The 18,536-nt window shown below is 43.3% G+C and overlaps 1 protein-coding gene across 1 annotated transcript in view; it reads left to right on the top strand.

The window, feature by feature from the left end:
• CFAP300 (cilia and flagella associated protein 300) overlaps positions 1-3,966 on the top strand; it is a 43,258-nt gene extending 39,292 nt beyond the window's left edge. Inside the window, exons 6-7 of the mRNA XM_075266149.1 lie at positions 2,934-3,000; positions 3,558-3,966. Coding sequence (XP_075122250.1) covers positions 2,934-3,000; positions 3,558-3,683 — 193 coding nt within the window. The 3' untranslated portion in view covers positions 3,684-3,966. The remainder of the gene's footprint in view (positions 1-2,933; positions 3,001-3,557) is intronic.
• Positions 3,967-18,536: the final 14,570 nt, after the last annotated feature.

Below are 18,536 nucleotides of genomic sequence, written 5' to 3'. Positions count from 1 at the left end.
CACTTACAGATCATTACATTCATTGATGATGTCACAGCTTATCTTATCTCTCCCTGCACCGAAAATGTGTAGAAAACTTTCCCATAGAACTCAAGGAGTCAGCTCCAGTTCATTCATGAGTGTGCTGTAATCAATAATATATCAATAAATGTTTTTCACCAAATTATTTTTTACCCGTTGCTCACAGATGCTCAAATATGACACCGTTCTGCATGGGGCTTGTGATTTATAAGAGAAAACAGTGGGCAGCTTGATTAAAATCAATTTTTTTTTCTCGTTCACACGTAGAAATTGCCTTAAGAAAGGCTATTCTTCTCCTATCTTTAGATGTCTTCTCCACGCCGCCATACGGTAGAAATCCCAGTTTTCATCTGTATGCAAATTATTTCCCTCGCAGCACTGGGGGCGGTCCCCAGCGCTCAAAACAGCACTGGGGGCGTCCCCAATGCTGCCAGAGAATCTCCAGCGACGCCTCCATCTTCTTCAAGAACGGCCTCTTCACGCGTCTTATTCCGGAGCTGGGTTCAAATGTCAAGATATTTGATTAATAAGTGACATTAAAAGGGTAATGTGCTGAGTTTAGGGTGACCAGCTGCAGAGCATATGTGGAAACTTAGCAACAAGTGTTTAATTCCCCAACAGCACTCCCGCAGGAGAAATAAAGTATTACACATTGCTCAGTATTGACTGGAAACCAAACACATCCTTTACATAGGGTTACCAATTGTCATATGCAGTCTCAGTACAACTAAGCCTTGTATACATTCCCCTCCAGGGTTACATGTACAGGTATGTATTATTGGATGTTGCATTCATGTATACACGTATAGTCAGTAATACAGGTAAGGAGTGCATGCAGGTGATCTTGAAAGCAGCCATATAGCTTGTGGCTTGAGGCAGACTCTTACACTTTACACACTGGAAGAAATATGCTTCACTCGGCAGGAGACAGTGCATGAACAGGTCTGACCGTCATAGTATGTGGAATCCTCCTGGAGCATTTGTGTAACACATACAACGTATACTTCTAAGAGTAACAGTATGGTATATAACATCCGCCCCATGACAAAGCATTTCGTGCAGTCCAGTCCTCCTTTACATTTTGTCCATCACAATCTCTAGCTCTGAGATGTATGTCTAATATGGCGTGGAGGAGCCAACATTGTTACATTGGTCAGGAACATCTCCTTCCTAATCTTCAGTATACCCGCCTGATGAAGGAACCTAGCAGCAGTTCCAAAAGCTTGCAATATGTCATCATTTTTTGTTAGCCATTAAAATAGCTATCAACTATTGAGAACTCTCAATCTTTACATTTCAATCTTCACTAGTGATTTGGAAAGCCACCCCTGATGCTGGTGGATCCTCATTTTCTCCTCTGTCCTCTGATAATCCTATGTTTACGGTGGCTTTCAAATCCCCTCTGGCATTCACTCTCAGTGGGTGGGAATGGGTACTGGGCAAAATAATTAACCTTCTTTTGTTGTTCACCCCATGATGGAGAAGTAGAAACCAGTAAACTTTGGGGGAAACTAGCAATATAATACTAGCAATATAATAGATACCATAGCTGGAACCATCCACATCAATTAAAGAGGACTTTCCACCAGCACCCCTTCTTTGCATCCGTTATTAGGTACCCCTTCTACATGTTTCAATGCCGTTGAAATTTTTTCACTAGCCCCCACCATTCCTGAGCAATCATCACAGTTAGTTTTGAGGTCTAATATGCCAACTAGACAAGTGGACGGCTTCATGCGCAAGCAGACAAGGGGGTGTGTCTTAGACAGTGTAAGGGTGGGTTCACACCTGCGCCTGGTCTCTGCTTTGTGGGTTTCCATATTCTGCCCGAGAACCTGGACAGTAGACGGAAACCCGGCAGTCAGTGTTAGCCTGTGAGTGTTTTCTGGTCTCTGCGGCAAAACCTTTTTTTTAACCGGACACAAAGTCCTGCATGTCCAACTTTGTGTCCGGTTAAAAAAAACGGTTTCGTCGCAGAGAGGCACAAGACGCTCACATTGGTCACAGGTGGACACTTTGCAAACCCATTCAAATGAATGGGTTTGAAAACTGATTGCCGGTTTCCATCTCCTATCCAGTTTCTCGGGCAGAAGACGGGAACCTGCAAAGCAGAGACCGGGCGCAGGTGTGAACCCGCCCTAAGAGCTCGGACTCACCGCCCCCTTTTCCTGCTCCTGTCTGACATTAGAGAGTCTAGTTAGTATATCAGGAATCAGTGGAGCAGCCCCTATTAATGAATGAAAAGAGGTCGAGTTGGTGAAGGTGATGAAAAGTCCCCTTTAGTGTTGGTCATAGGCCTTATTTGACTATCCAAATGGAAAAAATATTCCAGTTCTTTCATACGCTACTAGAACATGCATGATACAGCTTTTCTGTACAGATCGAAACAGGGTCAGCAGAGCCATCTCATTGTCAGCGTAGGATTTTAATGGCTCTATCATGGATGGAAGTCTAGATAAGAGAGGACTACGGTACTATACATACATATAGGACTCATCCCCTGTCACTTCCCGTCCTCTGATTGTACTACATTAATTCCTAAAAACTGTAATAATCTTTGGACACTTTTCAGATCAATAAATCCTATATATTGCAGCCGACTTAACGCACAAAAAACCTGCTGTGCTGTCTATACAGATAGTATAGCAAGGTGTTTGCCTCCAAAATGGCTGCCCCCAGGGAAATTCTTAAAAAATAACTAGCTACATAAAAATAAGGAAAAAAAAAAAAAAAATTCTCGTCTGTATATTTTTACTTTTATGCCATACTTTCATTTACTTAATATATGAGATTTTCCCTTTAACTACTCCCTCCTGATAGGATCTGGGAAGTTACCGAAGGTCGGGGAATGAGAATTATTTTGTGGTTTGTGATGTTGAACTGAATTTTTTCTATTTTTGTTTTCTTTTTAGTGTTCAAAAGGATCCCGAGACCAAGCAGATAAATATCATCTCATCTGTCTTCAAAGTGTCAGCCTATGTAAGTCTCTATTGAAGTTGTAGCCTTAAAGGTATTGTCCTCTTGGTACAGGCCCTTGAATGTGACTTGATATGTTGTCAGTATACATATAGCAGTTTCAAGTAGGGCTTCTGGTGTCATATGAAAGCTGAGTGTTTCGAGCCGTAAATGCTGCATATAGAAGTCACATTACTGACTGTGATTTCTGGTTTTCTTATAGCTAGAACTGCAATCTTGGTAACCTGTGAAAGCTGTGATTTTCAGCACTTTTCTAAAGGGATATAAATCTAGAGATACAACCATCTAGCATCGCTAGGGAGAACTTTAGAGCTTTCTACTTATGGAAATAAAATAGCATAATAAAGCATATTACAAAAGTGTTCACTTAACCCAGAAAAAAAGTGAAAGGACATTTAGACTTTAATAGTCGACATCTTGATACATTAAATGCAATTTATTCTTTCCCACCCTCACTTCTATGTCAGGTAGATAAAAGGTGTTTTGTGAAGCTTGATACGTGCTTTGTGTTCCTTGTGATAACCTCGGATAACAATAGCGATCTATTATCTACTATACAGGATGAGAATGGATTATGCTATCCATCACCCAAGCCTCATGAACAGACGTTTGCCTATCTGATCGTGGACCCACTGAAGCGTCACGTCCTCGTGCTCTACCATTGTTTTGGGGGTGGAATCTTTTAAAGCTCCAGCTACATTTGGACTCCAAGGATGTATGCAATTATGTATAGACTGAGAGGTACCGTTTGTTCAAGGGGTTTTCCAGAACTTATATATTGATAACCTATCCTTAGGGTAGGTCATCCATATGTGATTAGGGAAGTCTGACACCTGGCACCCACACGGATCCACTGGGTGAAGAGGCTGCAACTTGTAGGTGAATACCAAGCAGAGCACCGTACATATCATAGTGGCCGTGATTGGTATTGCATCTCAGTCCCATTCACAATAGCGATGGACGTCATCATCGGCATAGGGCTCATGAGCACCACTGCTTGGACCACCACCGATCACATATTAATGACCAATTCTAAGAACAGGCTATCAATATCAAAGTCCAAGAAAACCCTTTTATAGGGGTATCCTGGCTATAGGATAGGTCATCACTTTCTAATGACTGGGTATCGGGCTAGTTTCCCCACAGATAGACAGTGTATACAGAGCCTGAGCAGCTTTGATGTTACACAAAGAGAAATTTTGAAGGAGCCATTTAGAGGATTGGTGGGGGTCCCATGAATTAGAAAGTGCTGGTATATCTTAAAATCAAGTTGTCACATGCTGCGGCCAGAGAGCCCCTTTAATTGTCAAAACTTACAATTGACCTTATTTATTTCTGTGTCTTTTTAGGGTTGCATCCCTCAACCATGTCTCATGTTGTATTATATGTCTTCTTTTATTATTAATAATAATAATAATAATAATAATATCAAAATGTATAATTTTGCATCACCCAATGTCAGGCTGTGCAGGAAGAGAAGGCAAGTACCATACTCGAGTATAAGCCGAATTTTTCAGCACAGTGCTTATGCTGAAAAAGCCCCCCTCGGGGCCACAATATCAATGTACAGAATCTCCCATAAAATAGTGGGAAAGAAAGAAAGAAGCTTTAAAAAAAATAAAAAATAAAAGTTCTAAATCCCTCCTTTCTCTAGAATACATACAAAAGAAAATTACTGTGAGACACAAACACATTAGGTCTCCCTGTGTCTGACAGTGCCCGGTCTACTGAATATAGGGGATCTGCAGTGCTCCTGTTCCGTCGGAAAGGGGTTAATAGGAGCACTGCAGATACCCTATAGTCAGCCAGGCTGAATTCCAAGTGGGGGGAAAGCTCAGGGAAGGGTCAGACAGACAACCAAAACACCCCCTCGCCTTCCCCAGCATCTACTGCGCCCAAAAACTCCAACCATTTTAATTTTTGAAAATTTCCAGTACCTGCTGCATTTCCCCCCTCGGCTTATACTCGAGTCAATAAGTTTTCCCAGTTTTTTGTGGTAAAATTAGGGGCCTCGTCTTATATTCGGGTCGGCTTATACTCGAGTATATACGGTATACAATTCAGTCGTGAGGCCTGGGCAGTATGTGGGATGGGGAGGGAGAGAATTATTACATTATAGCAGTGCTAATATCTATGGGGGAAACATTATTAGGGCACTATTACTTATGGGGAAGGACAGTTAGGGCACTCTTACCTGTGGGGGGGGGGGGCACTGTTAGGAACTGTTACCTATCGGGGACTATTACCTGTAGTGTAGCCTCAGAATATATTAACAGTACCACATTTGTCTTCAGATTGTAGCTGGTTCTGCGGTAGTCACCTGAATGGAGATGAGCTGTTATCGAACACAGAACACCTGGGCAAGAGGGGCACTTCTCCTGGAAAAAAAAACACTTTTGTTTTATAATCTAAGACCACCTTCTTAAAGAGGACTTTTCATGTCCTCGGAGATGGGCAGTATTATATACCGCTAGAAAGTTGACAGTGAACTGAATTCAATGCACTGTCAGCTTTACCAGTATATGCCCCGGTGCCAAAGGTACCATTAGTTTCGGTACTGATATCTCTCCACTGTCAGAAAAGCGGCCTTACTTCCTAGCCTTATCACTGGGGCGGACAGCAATCTCCCATAGCCTTGTACTATTCCTCACAGTCCAGCGATGATGCTAAGCCATAAGACCGCCTTTCTCAGGGCGGGTTCACATCTGCGCCCGGTCTCCGCTTTGCAGGTTTCCGTCTTCTGCCCGAGAAACTGGACAGGAGGCGGAAACTGGCGTTCAGTTTTCAAACCCATTCATTTGAATAGGTTTGCAAAGTGTCCGCCCGTGAGCGTCTTCTGCTCTCCGCGGCGAAACCGTTTTTTTTTTACCGGACACAAAGTCAGACATGCAGGACTTTCTGTTCGGTTAAAAAAAATAATGGTTTCGCTGCGGAGACCAGAAGATGCTCACAGGCGGGCACTGACTGCCGGGTTTCCGTCTCCTGTCCAGTTTCTCGGGCAGAAGACGGAAACCCACAAAGCAGAGACCGGGCGCAGGTGTGAACCCGCCATCACTGGTGCTGAAGCTAACTGTACCGATACCTCCCGCACCCGGGCACGCACCGACAATGTTCTGCATCAAACTTTCTAGTGGTGTATAATACCACCCCTCTCCGAGAACATGAAAGGTTCTCTTTAAGACATTTCCTAAATAACAACCCCCTAACCTTGGGGTTATTTCTCAGTTTCTTCCTATTTCACCAGGAATAACCAGAAATTCCTGACCACAGTCTGATCTATCAGTCTCATAACACATGAATATGACAAGTTATTGTAAAGGCAACCAACAATTTATTTAAAGGAACACTAAATATAGAAAATACTAAATCTCCGCCCTGTTATTCACATCTGTCAAAAAAAACGGACGAGCTTTATCATTGTCTGTTTTGACAGATCCAAAAATAGACTTTCCTAGCTCTCTGCCCCTGTCATGTGAATAGGTCCTACATATACTAGTCCCAACATATAGAAGCAGCCATACTCTCCTCACATCGCTCTTCTGTTACAGCCGCTCTGGTTTTCCTCGCTGACTCGTGTTGTGGTGCTTCGAAATGATGTCATCAACACTTCAGCCAATCACAGGCCTTAGTGATGAGGTTTGGTGGTTGATGACATCATCACTGACATTCCCTCACATCACCACTAAGGTCGATGTGTTTGATGTCATCCTGAGGAGAACTAGCGCTGCCACATTGTAATAGAGGGTCAATAGAAGTTGAGGGGGCTGATTTTTATCTCATGACTATCCTTGGATAACCCCTGCTCGTATGGAGGAAATAAATCAGAATGGAGTGTAGCCATAGAGGGTGCAGAGAAAGCAGTCGCACCCAGGGGCTGGTTCCTCTCCAGGTCCAAAGGCCCCGCTTCCACGTAAGACACCAGTATTGTAACTGTAGGTGAGGGGCCCGATTATAGACTTTACATTGGGGCCCAAGTTCCTCCTTTGACCAGAAGAACCAAATCCTCGCAGCCTCGGCCCATTTTTATCTCCTAAACTTTGGTACGTTTGCTCTTTTTTTTTCCAGGTCTCTGCTCAGTTCACAGCAGAAACTTGATCTACAAGATTCTTGCCTGTGACATTTCTGCAGGGCAAAAAAACAAAGCTCTTTGATATGTTCTTCAGATCACTGCTTAATATCAGACGTGTCCAGGAGGATGATAACCAGAGCCGGAGATAAGCGTGCAATGGAGGAATCACACAGCGCAGCACCTACAACACTGTCAGGGACTAAAAAATACATGCAGAGATGAAATGTAAGGCCATTTATTCAGGATTTTTGCAGATATTTGTCATTTTTCACAGCATTATTAGGATATACGTGTGGGCATAGATTTCAGTGGAGGCAGGTTGTTTTTAACACACCGATGTATCCAGTGCAAAGGTACCCAACCTGCAGAAATTATAAAGCACATGCAGTGGTCCTCACACAGTATAATGCCCCCTAAGTGGCCCCATACATTATAATCCCCCTCAGTGGCCTATCACACAGTCCAGTGCCCACATCAGTTGCCCCTCAGACGTTATCTTATAACATCCTTCCCCAGTTGCCCTCACAGTATAACGTTGCGCTCCTGGTGTGCCCACACAGTTTCAGGTTGCCCTCACAGTATATAGCAAACCAAGAAAAAAAAACGGTCACCTTTCCCCATTCCCCTGTTCTCTTCTCTCTCTGCTACCAATGTAAATCACGTCATCGTGAAACGTAGATTGGGAAGGTAAGTTGACCATACAAGTGATAACCAATAATGTATGACCCCTGTATCTTCCCCTGAACATGAAGGAAGGAGCCGCAGGACACTTATGACTAGAAGAAGGAAAATGGACAAAAATTTAATTCAAAAATTTTCCCTCAAAAGTAGACAACCTAATGGGATCCACCAATTTTATGGGCTCTTTAGTTCAATCTATTGTGCCCTCATGAAAGCTCTTTAGCACCAGTCCCTATAGCTCCAGGCAGTGTCTATAGGTCCAGCATAGCTCATTCTCTCTGTCTATTGGATTCCCTCCATGGGTGGCCTGAGAAGAGAATGGGCTAACTACTCACACACCAGCTAACCCTGCCCGCAGGGGGCTAAGATCTACAGATAACATGGAAACCGTCCCCATGAAGACCTACAATTAAGACCATTAGGATATTAGCAAAGTAAAGACTCCTCCATTGCTTATTACCCCGGCCTAGCAGGAGAATGAAGAGCCTATGTATAGTTCATAGTGTCAATCCAGGGCTCTAATGGCATCTGTGTGGAGCCATCCCTGGCAATGGTCTGCTGGCCTACAGGACATCTATGTAGCGGTATAAAATATAGGGCAGCACATGACACGGCTTATTTTTGGGTCAAGAGCTATTTGTGGTTGATCTGTTTTTTATATCAGTGAACACAAAGGTCACCTCCCCCATTTCCTTTCCTGTATCTACGGACATCTGTGTGCTCCCCATTATTTTCAAACTTCTAAGCCTCTGTGCATGCCCGCGGCCACAAGAAAAATGGCCTCTTACACAGTAAGTAAGCGGCCATTTTCTTGTGTCCTGTGGGCATGCACAGTCGGCGCTGCCCAAGGCCTAGAAGTTTGATCCCCAGTGCCAGAAGAAGACGCGCAGAGAGGCCGTTCCTGAAGAAGATGGAGGCGGCGCTGGAGAATTCTGTGGCAGCATTGGGGACGCCCCCAGTGCTGTCTGAGTGCTGGAGACCGCCCCCAGTGCTGCGAGAGAACTCATTTGCATACCAACAAAAACTGGAATTTCTACTGAACAGCGGCGTGGAGAAGAAATCTAAACATAGGAGAAGAATAGCCTTTCTTAAGGCTATTCCTATGTGTTAGTCACAAAAAATTGCTTTTTAGTGATAAGACCCCTTTAATGGTACTCCAGGATCTGCAAAATAGATCCTGTTTCGCTTGTGGACCTTATTACAGTCAATGGGGGCCCTTGGGATCCGTTGTTGACTGTCATTATATGGATCCGTTTTATCGTTTATTCCCTTCTATGATGGAACAGAAGAATGGATTATTAAAGGGGTTGTCCGGTATATTTTAGTATTGCGGCAGAAAGCGAGGGGAAAAAAACATACTCTTTTGTCCCTGGTGCTCCCATGTCCGGTGACCACTGAGTCCAGTCAGCAACCAAAGTAAAAAAGGACACGGGACGTCACAGGTCATGGGATGGGGGAGGGGAGGAGGATTGACCTGGAACACTGCTTTGAATCACATGACCTGGAGGTTGCGATGTCAGTGACCCCTGGGACCAGGTAAGTAAATTACCAGACAACCCCAAACCATGTCCAGTTTTTCACATTGCTTCCAGCAGGTAATCTTCTAAGGGTAGGTTCACACAAAGGAATTGGGCACTGAATCATCAGTTCCAAATTTTGCTAGAAACCAGCCCACATTGGTTCCAATGGGCAGCCAACGCTGATTTGTTTTTTCTCTAGCTGATTTTATCAGCTAGCGGGAACAATAAGCGCCGTGCTCGTTCTTTAATAGGATTTTGTCTGATAAATCCCACTGAAGTGAATTGAAGGAGGAAAAATTCCACCTGGCAGGTGCGGATTTTGTCAAGTGGAAAAATTTCAGCTTCCAATTCCTGAATCCGAATTTTTCAGATAGGAAAAATTCCGCTGTGTGAACCTGCCGTAGGCTCAGTGCACACTGAATTTTTTCGTGCGGATTTTGTCGCTGAATCCATCTCCAAATCCGCCTCCATAAAAGCCTCAGGCGTATTCTGCCTGAAAAGAACAATGCAAGTCAATGAGAGGCGGAAAATTTGCGTTGCGGTTTTGGATGCGGATTTTGACGTGGAATTTGTAAAAACCGTGGCCAAAACTGCAAGGCATTTTTCAGCCCATTGTAATAATGGGCTGGAGGCAAAATTAAGCAGAATTTTTCAGGACCAAAATCCATGTGAAAAAACTTTGTGTGTCCCCTTAGAGTTAGACATAGCTCCTCAATATGCAATTCATGGAAAGCCCCTTGAAGCAATGTATACAATGTTTTATCATAAATGTCGCATGTCGTTATTATTATTGGTAACATTTCCGGCTTCTTTCTTCATTTGCCATAATTTGCAAACAATGAGAAAAGTGGAGACGGTTTCCAAAAAGATTTAGTTAAAGGGGTTGTCTGGGGAGTAGTCACTTACCATAACTGGTCCCGTGGATCACTGATAATGGATTTGTGGTTCCATGGTCATGTAATTGAAAGCGGTGATCTGCCCTCTCCTCACCTGTGCTATGGGGCTGGCTTTCTGATTTCCTTCGTCCTTTTTCATAGTCTCTGCATTTAAAATTTATTACACCCGCCCTCTGTTGCACTGGAATGAGAAAACTTATGATACACAGCCTTCCAGTGTCAGAAAGGAGAGAATTTCTTGCGATGGAACACCAGAAGTGTCTAAAAGCAGCTGCTCGAGGGATGGAGGTTCTGCGTCCGGCACAAGTCAGGGAGGACTACTATCTTTGAAGGAGGTTAGTGGTTAAGAGCACTGATGTAACTACGGGTGTCAGAGCTGCAACCGGATCCAGAAGCCAAAGGGGGCCCATAGGTCACTCTCAACATACTAGTGCATACTTTGATCTCCTTTGATGACTGTCAGTCTGCGTATCCTAAATTTATTCCCTCAGCCCTCTGGTACACTGGAGGGGGAACTTTATAATACACCGCCTTCCTCTGTCAGAAAGGGGGTGATTAACCTTTTCATGAGAAAATTATGTCTTGGTCAAAAGCATATGCTCAAGGGGGTTTTCTGTGGGACAAAAAGTGGTCAACTACTACTGTACGGGGGGATGGGAAACTTGTGTACACAGACATATTATGAACAAGTCTTCAAGGTGATCTGGACCCAAACAGACAGGGAAAGGTAACTGCTGCTGAAATGTATGGAAGGGACACGGGTGACGTGCAGGTGCAGGTCAGGTGCAGAAGTCGTGCAGGGGCCCATATAGTTTTTCAGTAGGGCCCACGAGCCCTTAGTTAGGTCTCTGCTTATTACAAGGCAATAGACTTAGTCCTTGTCTTATACATCTGGCCCGTTTTATGCTTACATAAAGTCTTCTCAAAACTCATATGGAAAAGTTTAGGGGGAGGAAGGAAAAAGGGAACAAGGCGTCTGTCAACAGAAGGCGGCGCAGATTATGATCACAGATATTGTTTGAAGATAGAATCATAAAAACCCTGATAATGGCGAAGTAAAGCAATGTCAACATTCCCTCCTGGATGGTTTCATATACAAAGAGGCCTGTGTAATGTTTACCCCCTGCAAGAACGCTAAGACCTGCGCTGCGAAGGAAGGATAATGCGAGGCCGGGGCCGTCCTGAGGATGCCGACAAGCACAGGCCTGCCCGCCGCTCCATCTGTGCGGGTTTATTTATCTTCCTGCTTTCTCTGTCACAATCCGCAGTAGCTCACAGACGGTGTTATTGTTCCGCATCAGTACTGTTTCGGCTTTTCAGAATTCAAGGCACCATTTTTGTTGCTATAAGTACTATGGCAACCGGCACAAGTTTGGAATAAATCCCTTGCTGGGAACTTATCTCATTACAAGAAATTAAGAAGGGACCTTTATGTTAGATTCACCGTTTCAAAGCATGGGGGGGGGGGGGGCTGAAATAGTCAGGATTTTGTGAAAGGGGTTCCATATTTATTTCATTTTTTTTATCAAAAAGTGTCCCCCTGCTGTGACCATCAGTGATCAGTAGAGATGAGCGAACACTATTCGAAACAGCCGTTTCGAATAGCACGCTCCCATAGAAATGAATGGACGTAGCCGGCACTTGGGGGGTTAAGCAGCCGGCCGCTGGCAAAGTCTGCGTTCTGGCCGCTTCCATTAATTTCTATGGGAGCGTGCTATTCGAAACGGCTCTTTCGAATAGTGTTCGCTCATCTCTAGTGATCAGTTGTAATATGTGGGTTCACACGATGTAAAATGGAGCGTGATCTGGCACGTATACGGCGTGTCAGAGTTTGAGCGCTCAAAAAGATCCCATTGATTTCAATGGGAGTTACGAGCATATACGCCGCATTATTTTGCGGCCTACCAACTGCACAGATCTGGTTTCCATACTGTCTGCAATCTATTGTGTGCATCTTCTTGTACCTTAGTCCTGCATCAATGGCCCTCCAGCATCCTTCTTACATTTTGGAATGACCCCTAGTGCTATAACCTCTGGTATATGTTTTTGTTGGACGACCCCTCTAATAAGAAAGGATTGTCCACAACAGACAATGAGAAGTTTATCACTACTTTACTTTGGTATCTTGATTTATTTAATACCTTCTACAGTGTTGGCCAAAAGTATTGACCCCCCTGCAATTCTGTCAGATAATACTCAGTTTCCTCCAGAAAATGATTACAAGCACAAACTCTTTGGTAACATCTTCATTTATTTTGCTTGTAATGAAAAAACACAAAAGAGAATGAAAAAAGTCAAATCATTGATCATTTTACACAAAACTCCAAAAATGGTCTGGACAGAAGTATTGGCGCCCTCAGCCTAATACTTGGTAGCACAACCTTTAGACACAATAACTGCGCACAACCGCTTCCGGTAACCAGCAATGAGTTTCTTACAAGGCTCTGCTGGAATTTTAGACCATTCTTCTTTGGCAAACTGCTCCAGGTCCCCCCTGAGATGTGAAGGGGGCCTTCTCCAAACTGCCACCAAGAGATCTCCCCTCCTCCCCCACAGGTGTTCTATGGGATTCAGGGCTGGACTCATTGCTGCCACTTTACAAGTCTCCAGTGCTTTCTCTCACCACCATTTTCTAGTGCTGACCTGAAGTGTGTTTTGGGTCATTGTCCTGCTGGAAGACCCATGACCTCTGAGGGAGACCCAGCTTTCTCACACTGGGCCCTACATTATGCTGCACAATGTGTTGGTCGTCTTCAGACTTCATAATGCCATGCACATGGTCAAGCAGTCCAGTGCCAGAGGCAGCAAAGCAACCCCAAAACATCAGGGAACCTCCGCCATGTTTGACTGTAGGGACCATGTGGGTAAGAAGTGGGGTCTTCCTGGGTCTCCTACCATACAGTCCCTTTACATTCAGACGCTGACGGATAGTACGGGGTGACACTGTTGTACCCTCGGACTGCAGGGCAGCTTGAACTTGTTTGGATGTTAGTCGAGGTTCTTTATCCACCATCCGCACAATCTTGCGTTGAAATCTCTCAATTTTTCTTTTCCATCCACATCTAGGGAGGTTAGCCACAGTGCAATGGCCTTTAAACTTCTTGATGACACTGCGCACGGTAGACACAGGAACATTCAGGTCTTTGGAGATGGACTTGTAGCCTTGAGATTGCTCATGCTTCCTCACAATTTTGCTTCTCAAGTCCTCAGACAGTTCTTTGGTCTTCTTTCTTTTCTCTATGCTCAATGTGGTACACACAAGGACACAGGACAGAGGTTGAGTCAACTTTAATCCATTTCAACTGGCTGCAAGTGTGATTTAGTTATTGCCACCACCTGTTAGGTGCCTCATGTAAGTAACAGGTGCTGTTAATTACACAAATTAGAGAAGCATCACATGATTTTTCAAACAGTGCCAATACTTATGTCCACCGCCCTTTTTTTATGTTTGCTGTGGAATTATATCCAATTTGGCTTTTTGACAATTCTTTTTGTGGTTTTCCATTGAAGACAAATTAAATGAAGATAATAATACCAAAGAATTTGTGATTGGAAGAAATTGAGTATTATCTGACAGAATTGCAGGGGTGCCAATACTTTTGGCCAACACTGTATAACTTCTTTCCAGTCTCCTCTCCTGTATTACTTCCCTATAGATACAATTCCCTATTCCGCCATACATTACACTTTTGGTGGCGGTGTTATTTCATCCCCGGAGCTATTGTTTATTTGCTCTGTCTTGGTCAGATTTCACAGATGGATAAATATAAACCACAAAAATGTTTCACTAACTAAAAAATAACAAAAAAGTCCAGGCAGCGAGTGAGATGTGCTGACTCCTGATAATGTGACTCTCCATGAATAGTGACTTCAGCAAAACGGACGGATGAATCTGAAGCGGAACCCACGTTTAGTACATAATGTACTCCATAAAAGAGTGTAGGATGTAAAGTCCGCCATGTTGTGAGTGGAGACAATAATCTTACTATAGACTATGGGATAGTGGTAACTAGCAGGGCTCAGATAATGGCTAAATATAGTAAGGGCTAGTTCACATGGGGCACGGAATGGTGTATTTTGGTCCTGACTGATGCGGCAAGCCGCATCAGAATTGGACCAAAATGTGACTGTTGCGGCCTCCTACAATCGCGGCTTCCCACTCTGGAGTAGGCTCAAATGAATGGGCCTAGTCCAGAGGGTGCGGTCGCGAGATGGACGCCAGGGCTGACTCAGCCACAGAAAAAAGAAAGCTAGCAGTCTATATAGAGCTCTATTGTGAGGGGGCAGATTCTGAGGTGGATTTGGCGTCAGAACGAGCCCTGTGTGAGCCCAGAACCCTGAGTGAACAAGCCCTTAGAGCGTCAGACTGAAGTTCCCTGGGCCCATCCTGCAACAAACTGTAGGAAATAGACAAAACAATCCAGTTCTCTTGACTGGTGGGGGTCCCAGTGATGGGGCTGATCAGCAAATTACAGGTTACCCCTGTAGCCTTGCAGCGCTGGAGTCCTGGATTCTAATCCAACCAAGGACAACATCTGCAAGGAGTTTGTATGTTCTCCCCGTGTTTGCATGGGTTTCCTCTGGGTACTCCGGTTTCCTCTCACATTCCAAAGACATACCGATAGGGGATTTAGATTGTGAGCCCTATATGGGACAGTGTTGGCAATATCTGTAAATCGCTGCAGAATATGATGGCGCTATATAAGTGAGCAAAAGAATTATTTGGATGATGGCTGAGGCATTTTCTTCAGACTTTGGTAAACATGATACAGAAAACCTTCCCACAGCTAAACAAAAAGGTTCCTTAAAAATCAGAGGAACTTCTCTTGTAGGATTTGCCCCGGAATGAGTGAGAGTCATAAATCACATGTTGAGTCTGCCCTGTCCAGACAGCCAATACACATGTGTGAGACGGAACAGTTTACATGTGCAAAGGAGAAGGACCTGGCCACACAGGGTTGGGAAAACAACAACATAGCGAGACCTATATATAGGGCATTATTTTTGTGTGTTTTCACGTGTTTTTGTTTGTGTGAAAATTTTCTAAACATTACAATTCAATTTAAATTTTTTCAAAAAAATGTCCAGAAATGTTATCTAAAATCTTATCTAAAATGACAATAAAACTTGACAGAAAAGAAAGACATCATTGTGTTTAAATGGCAATAAATTTGAAACCTGTGATTTTCTATCCAAAAATACTTATAAATATCTATAAAAACTTATTAGTGCATATTGAAATTCATCATACCTTGGTCATATTTAGAGATGAGTGAACCTCTAAGGATTTGTTTCCATTCGGGTTCGGATGGCTCAGGTCCAAGATTTGTTTTGGGTTGAACAAGTTTAATAGGAACTACACCGTAAGTTACCGGTGGTTTAAAACATAGTGTAGAACACTGTCAGGGCTCCTAGGAACCTATCTATAAAACATAGTGTATAACACTGTCAGGGCTCCTAGGAACCTATCTATAAAACATAGTGTAGAATACTGTCAGGGCTCCTAGGAACCTGTCTATAAAATATAGTCCTGAACACTGTCAGGACTCCTAGGAACCTATCTATAAAACATAGTGTATAACACTGTCAGGGCTCCTAGGAACCTATCTATAAAACATAGTGTAGAACACTGTCAGGGCTCCTAGGACCCTATCTATAAAACATAGTGTAGAACACTGTCAGGACTCCTAGGAACCTGTCTATAAAATATAGTCCTGAACACTGTCAGGACTCCTAGGAACCTATCTATAAAACATAGTGTAGAACACTGTCAGGGCTCCTGAGAACCTATCTATAAAGCATAGTGTAGTACACTGTCAGGGCTCCTAGGAACCTATCTATAAAACACAGTGTAGAACACTGTCAGGACTCCTAGGAACCTATCTATAAAACATAGTGTAGAACACTGTCAGGGCTCCTAGGAACCTATCTATAAAACATAGTGTAGAACACTGTCAGGGCTCCTAGGAACCTATCTATAAAACATAGTGTAGAACACTGTCAGGGCTCCTAGGAACCTATCTATAAAACACAGTGTAGAACACTGTCAGGGCTCCCAGGAACCCATCTATAAAACATAGTGTAGAACACTGTCAGGGCTCCTAGGAACCTATCTATAAAACATAGTGTAGAACACTGTCAGGGCTCCTAGGAACCTATCTATAAAACATAGTGTAGACCACTGTCAGGGCTCCTAGGAACCTATCTATAAAACATAGTGTAGAACACTGTCAGGGCTCCTAGGAACCTATCTATAAAACATAGTGTAGAATACTGTCAGGACTCCTAGGAACCTATCTATAAAACATAGTGTATAACACTGTCAGGACTCCTAGGAACCTATCTATAAAACATAGTGTATAACACTGTCAGGGCTCCTAGGAACCTATCTATAAAACATAGTGTAGAACACTGTCAGGGCTCCTAGGAACCTATCTATAAAACACAGTGTAGAACACTGTCAGGGCTCCCAGGAACCCATCTATAAAACATAGTGTAGAACACTGTCAGGGCTCCTAGGAACCTATCTATAAAACATAGTGTAGAACACTGTCAGGGCTCCTAGGAACCTATCTATAAAACACAGTGTAGAACACTGTCAGGGCTCCCAGGAACCCATCTATAAAACATAGTGTAGAACACTGTCAGGGCTCCTAGGAACCTATCTATAAAACATAGTGTAGAACACTGTCAGGGCTCCTAGGAACCTATCTATAAAACATAGTGTAGACCACTGTCAGGGCTCCTAGGAACCTATCTATAAAACATAGTGTAGAACACTGTCAGGGCTCCTAGGAACCTATCTATAAAACATAGTGTAGAATACTGTCAGGACTCCTAGGAACCTATCTATAAAACATAGTGTATAACACTGTCAGGACTCCTAGGAACCTATCTATAAAACATAGTGTAGACCACTGTCAGGGCTCCTAGGAACCTATCTATAAAACATAGTGTAGAACACTGTCAGGGCTCCTAGGAACCTATCTATAAAACATAGTGTAGAATACTGTCAGGACTCCTAGGAACCTATCTATAAAACATAGTGTAGAATACTGTCAGGACTCCTAGGAACCTATCTATAAAACATAGTGTAGAACACTGTCAGGGCTCCTAGGAACCTATCTACAAAACATAGTGTAGAACACTGTCAGGGCTCCTGGGAACCTATCTATAAAACATAGTGTAGAACACTGTCAGGGCTCCTAGGAACCTATCTATAAAACATAGTGTAGAATACTGTCAGGACTCCTAGGAACCTATCTATAAAACATAGTGTAGAATACTGTCAGGACTCCTAGGAACCTATCTACAAAACATAGTGTAGAACACTGTCAGGGCTCCTAGGAACCTATCTATAAAACATAGTGTAGAATACTGTCAGGACTCCTAGGAACCTATCTATAAAACATAGTGTAGTACACTGTCAGGGCTCCTGGGAACCTATCTATAAAACATAGTGTATAATACTGTCAGGGCTCCGAAAATGAAGGCCCAGGGGAATTAAAAAAAAACAATCGGGGATCCTCTTTACTGCATCACTGCATCACTGTGCTGTAATTCTCCATGGAGACACCACAAGGAGCCCCAAAGCAGATGAGGGAACTTGAGTATGAATGTTTTTCTTTATTTTTTTATTTTTTTTCATCTCTCCTTGGCCTCCAACTCAGAGTATAATGCAGCAGCCATTTTAGTTTGCTTAGGACAAATCTCCATTTGTTCAGTTATGTAATAAAAAAAACCAAAAAAAAAAACACCAAAATTATTTGGAATATTTGGGTCGAACTTGTCTAGGTACAAGTCAGTTTGCCCATCTCTAGCCATAGAAAAAATTCATAAAACTAAACAATATCTGCTGTAAAATTTAGATAAATATTTTGTTCTTTGGTTGTCATTCCTGGTTTTCTCGATGTAAGCATTTATGGCCTATCCACAGGATATCTAGGCATTCCTTGACCAAATTAATTTAGGTAGCTTCTATCTAGATCTCATAGTCAAGGTAGAGCGGCTTGTTGGCACCATCTTGGCATTCTGCACACAGGACACAAGCAGCAGGAGTCCCAATAAGCCGGTCACCAAAGTCATGGATTGAACTTTTCTCTCCGCATGATTCGTGCGGATACTGTGCGGGAAAAGTCACAGACCCCATTATAGTCTATGGGGCCCGTGTGCTTTCATCGCTCACCGCTTTATAATGCGTTCTGTATTCCGTTCAAGGGGTTCTCTGAATGGAATACCGAACGCAGATGTGAATCGGGTTGTCTTGGTGATGTGTTGATGGATAACTTAACGATATCTTAGTAGGATCTTCTAAACTCATGGGCTCAAGTTATCCCAAGTAAATAAATTATAAGGTGTGCGCCTTTATTGTGG

The sequence above is a fragment of the Leptodactylus fuscus genome, chromosome 2 (assembly GCF_031893055.1).
Source record: "Leptodactylus fuscus isolate aLepFus1 chromosome 2, aLepFus1.hap2, whole genome shotgun sequence".
Lineage (NCBI taxonomy): Eukaryota > Metazoa > Chordata > Amphibia > Anura > Leptodactylidae > Leptodactylus > Leptodactylus fuscus.
Note: the sequence above shows the minus strand (reverse complement) of the source record. Positions and strands in the feature narration are given on the sequence as shown.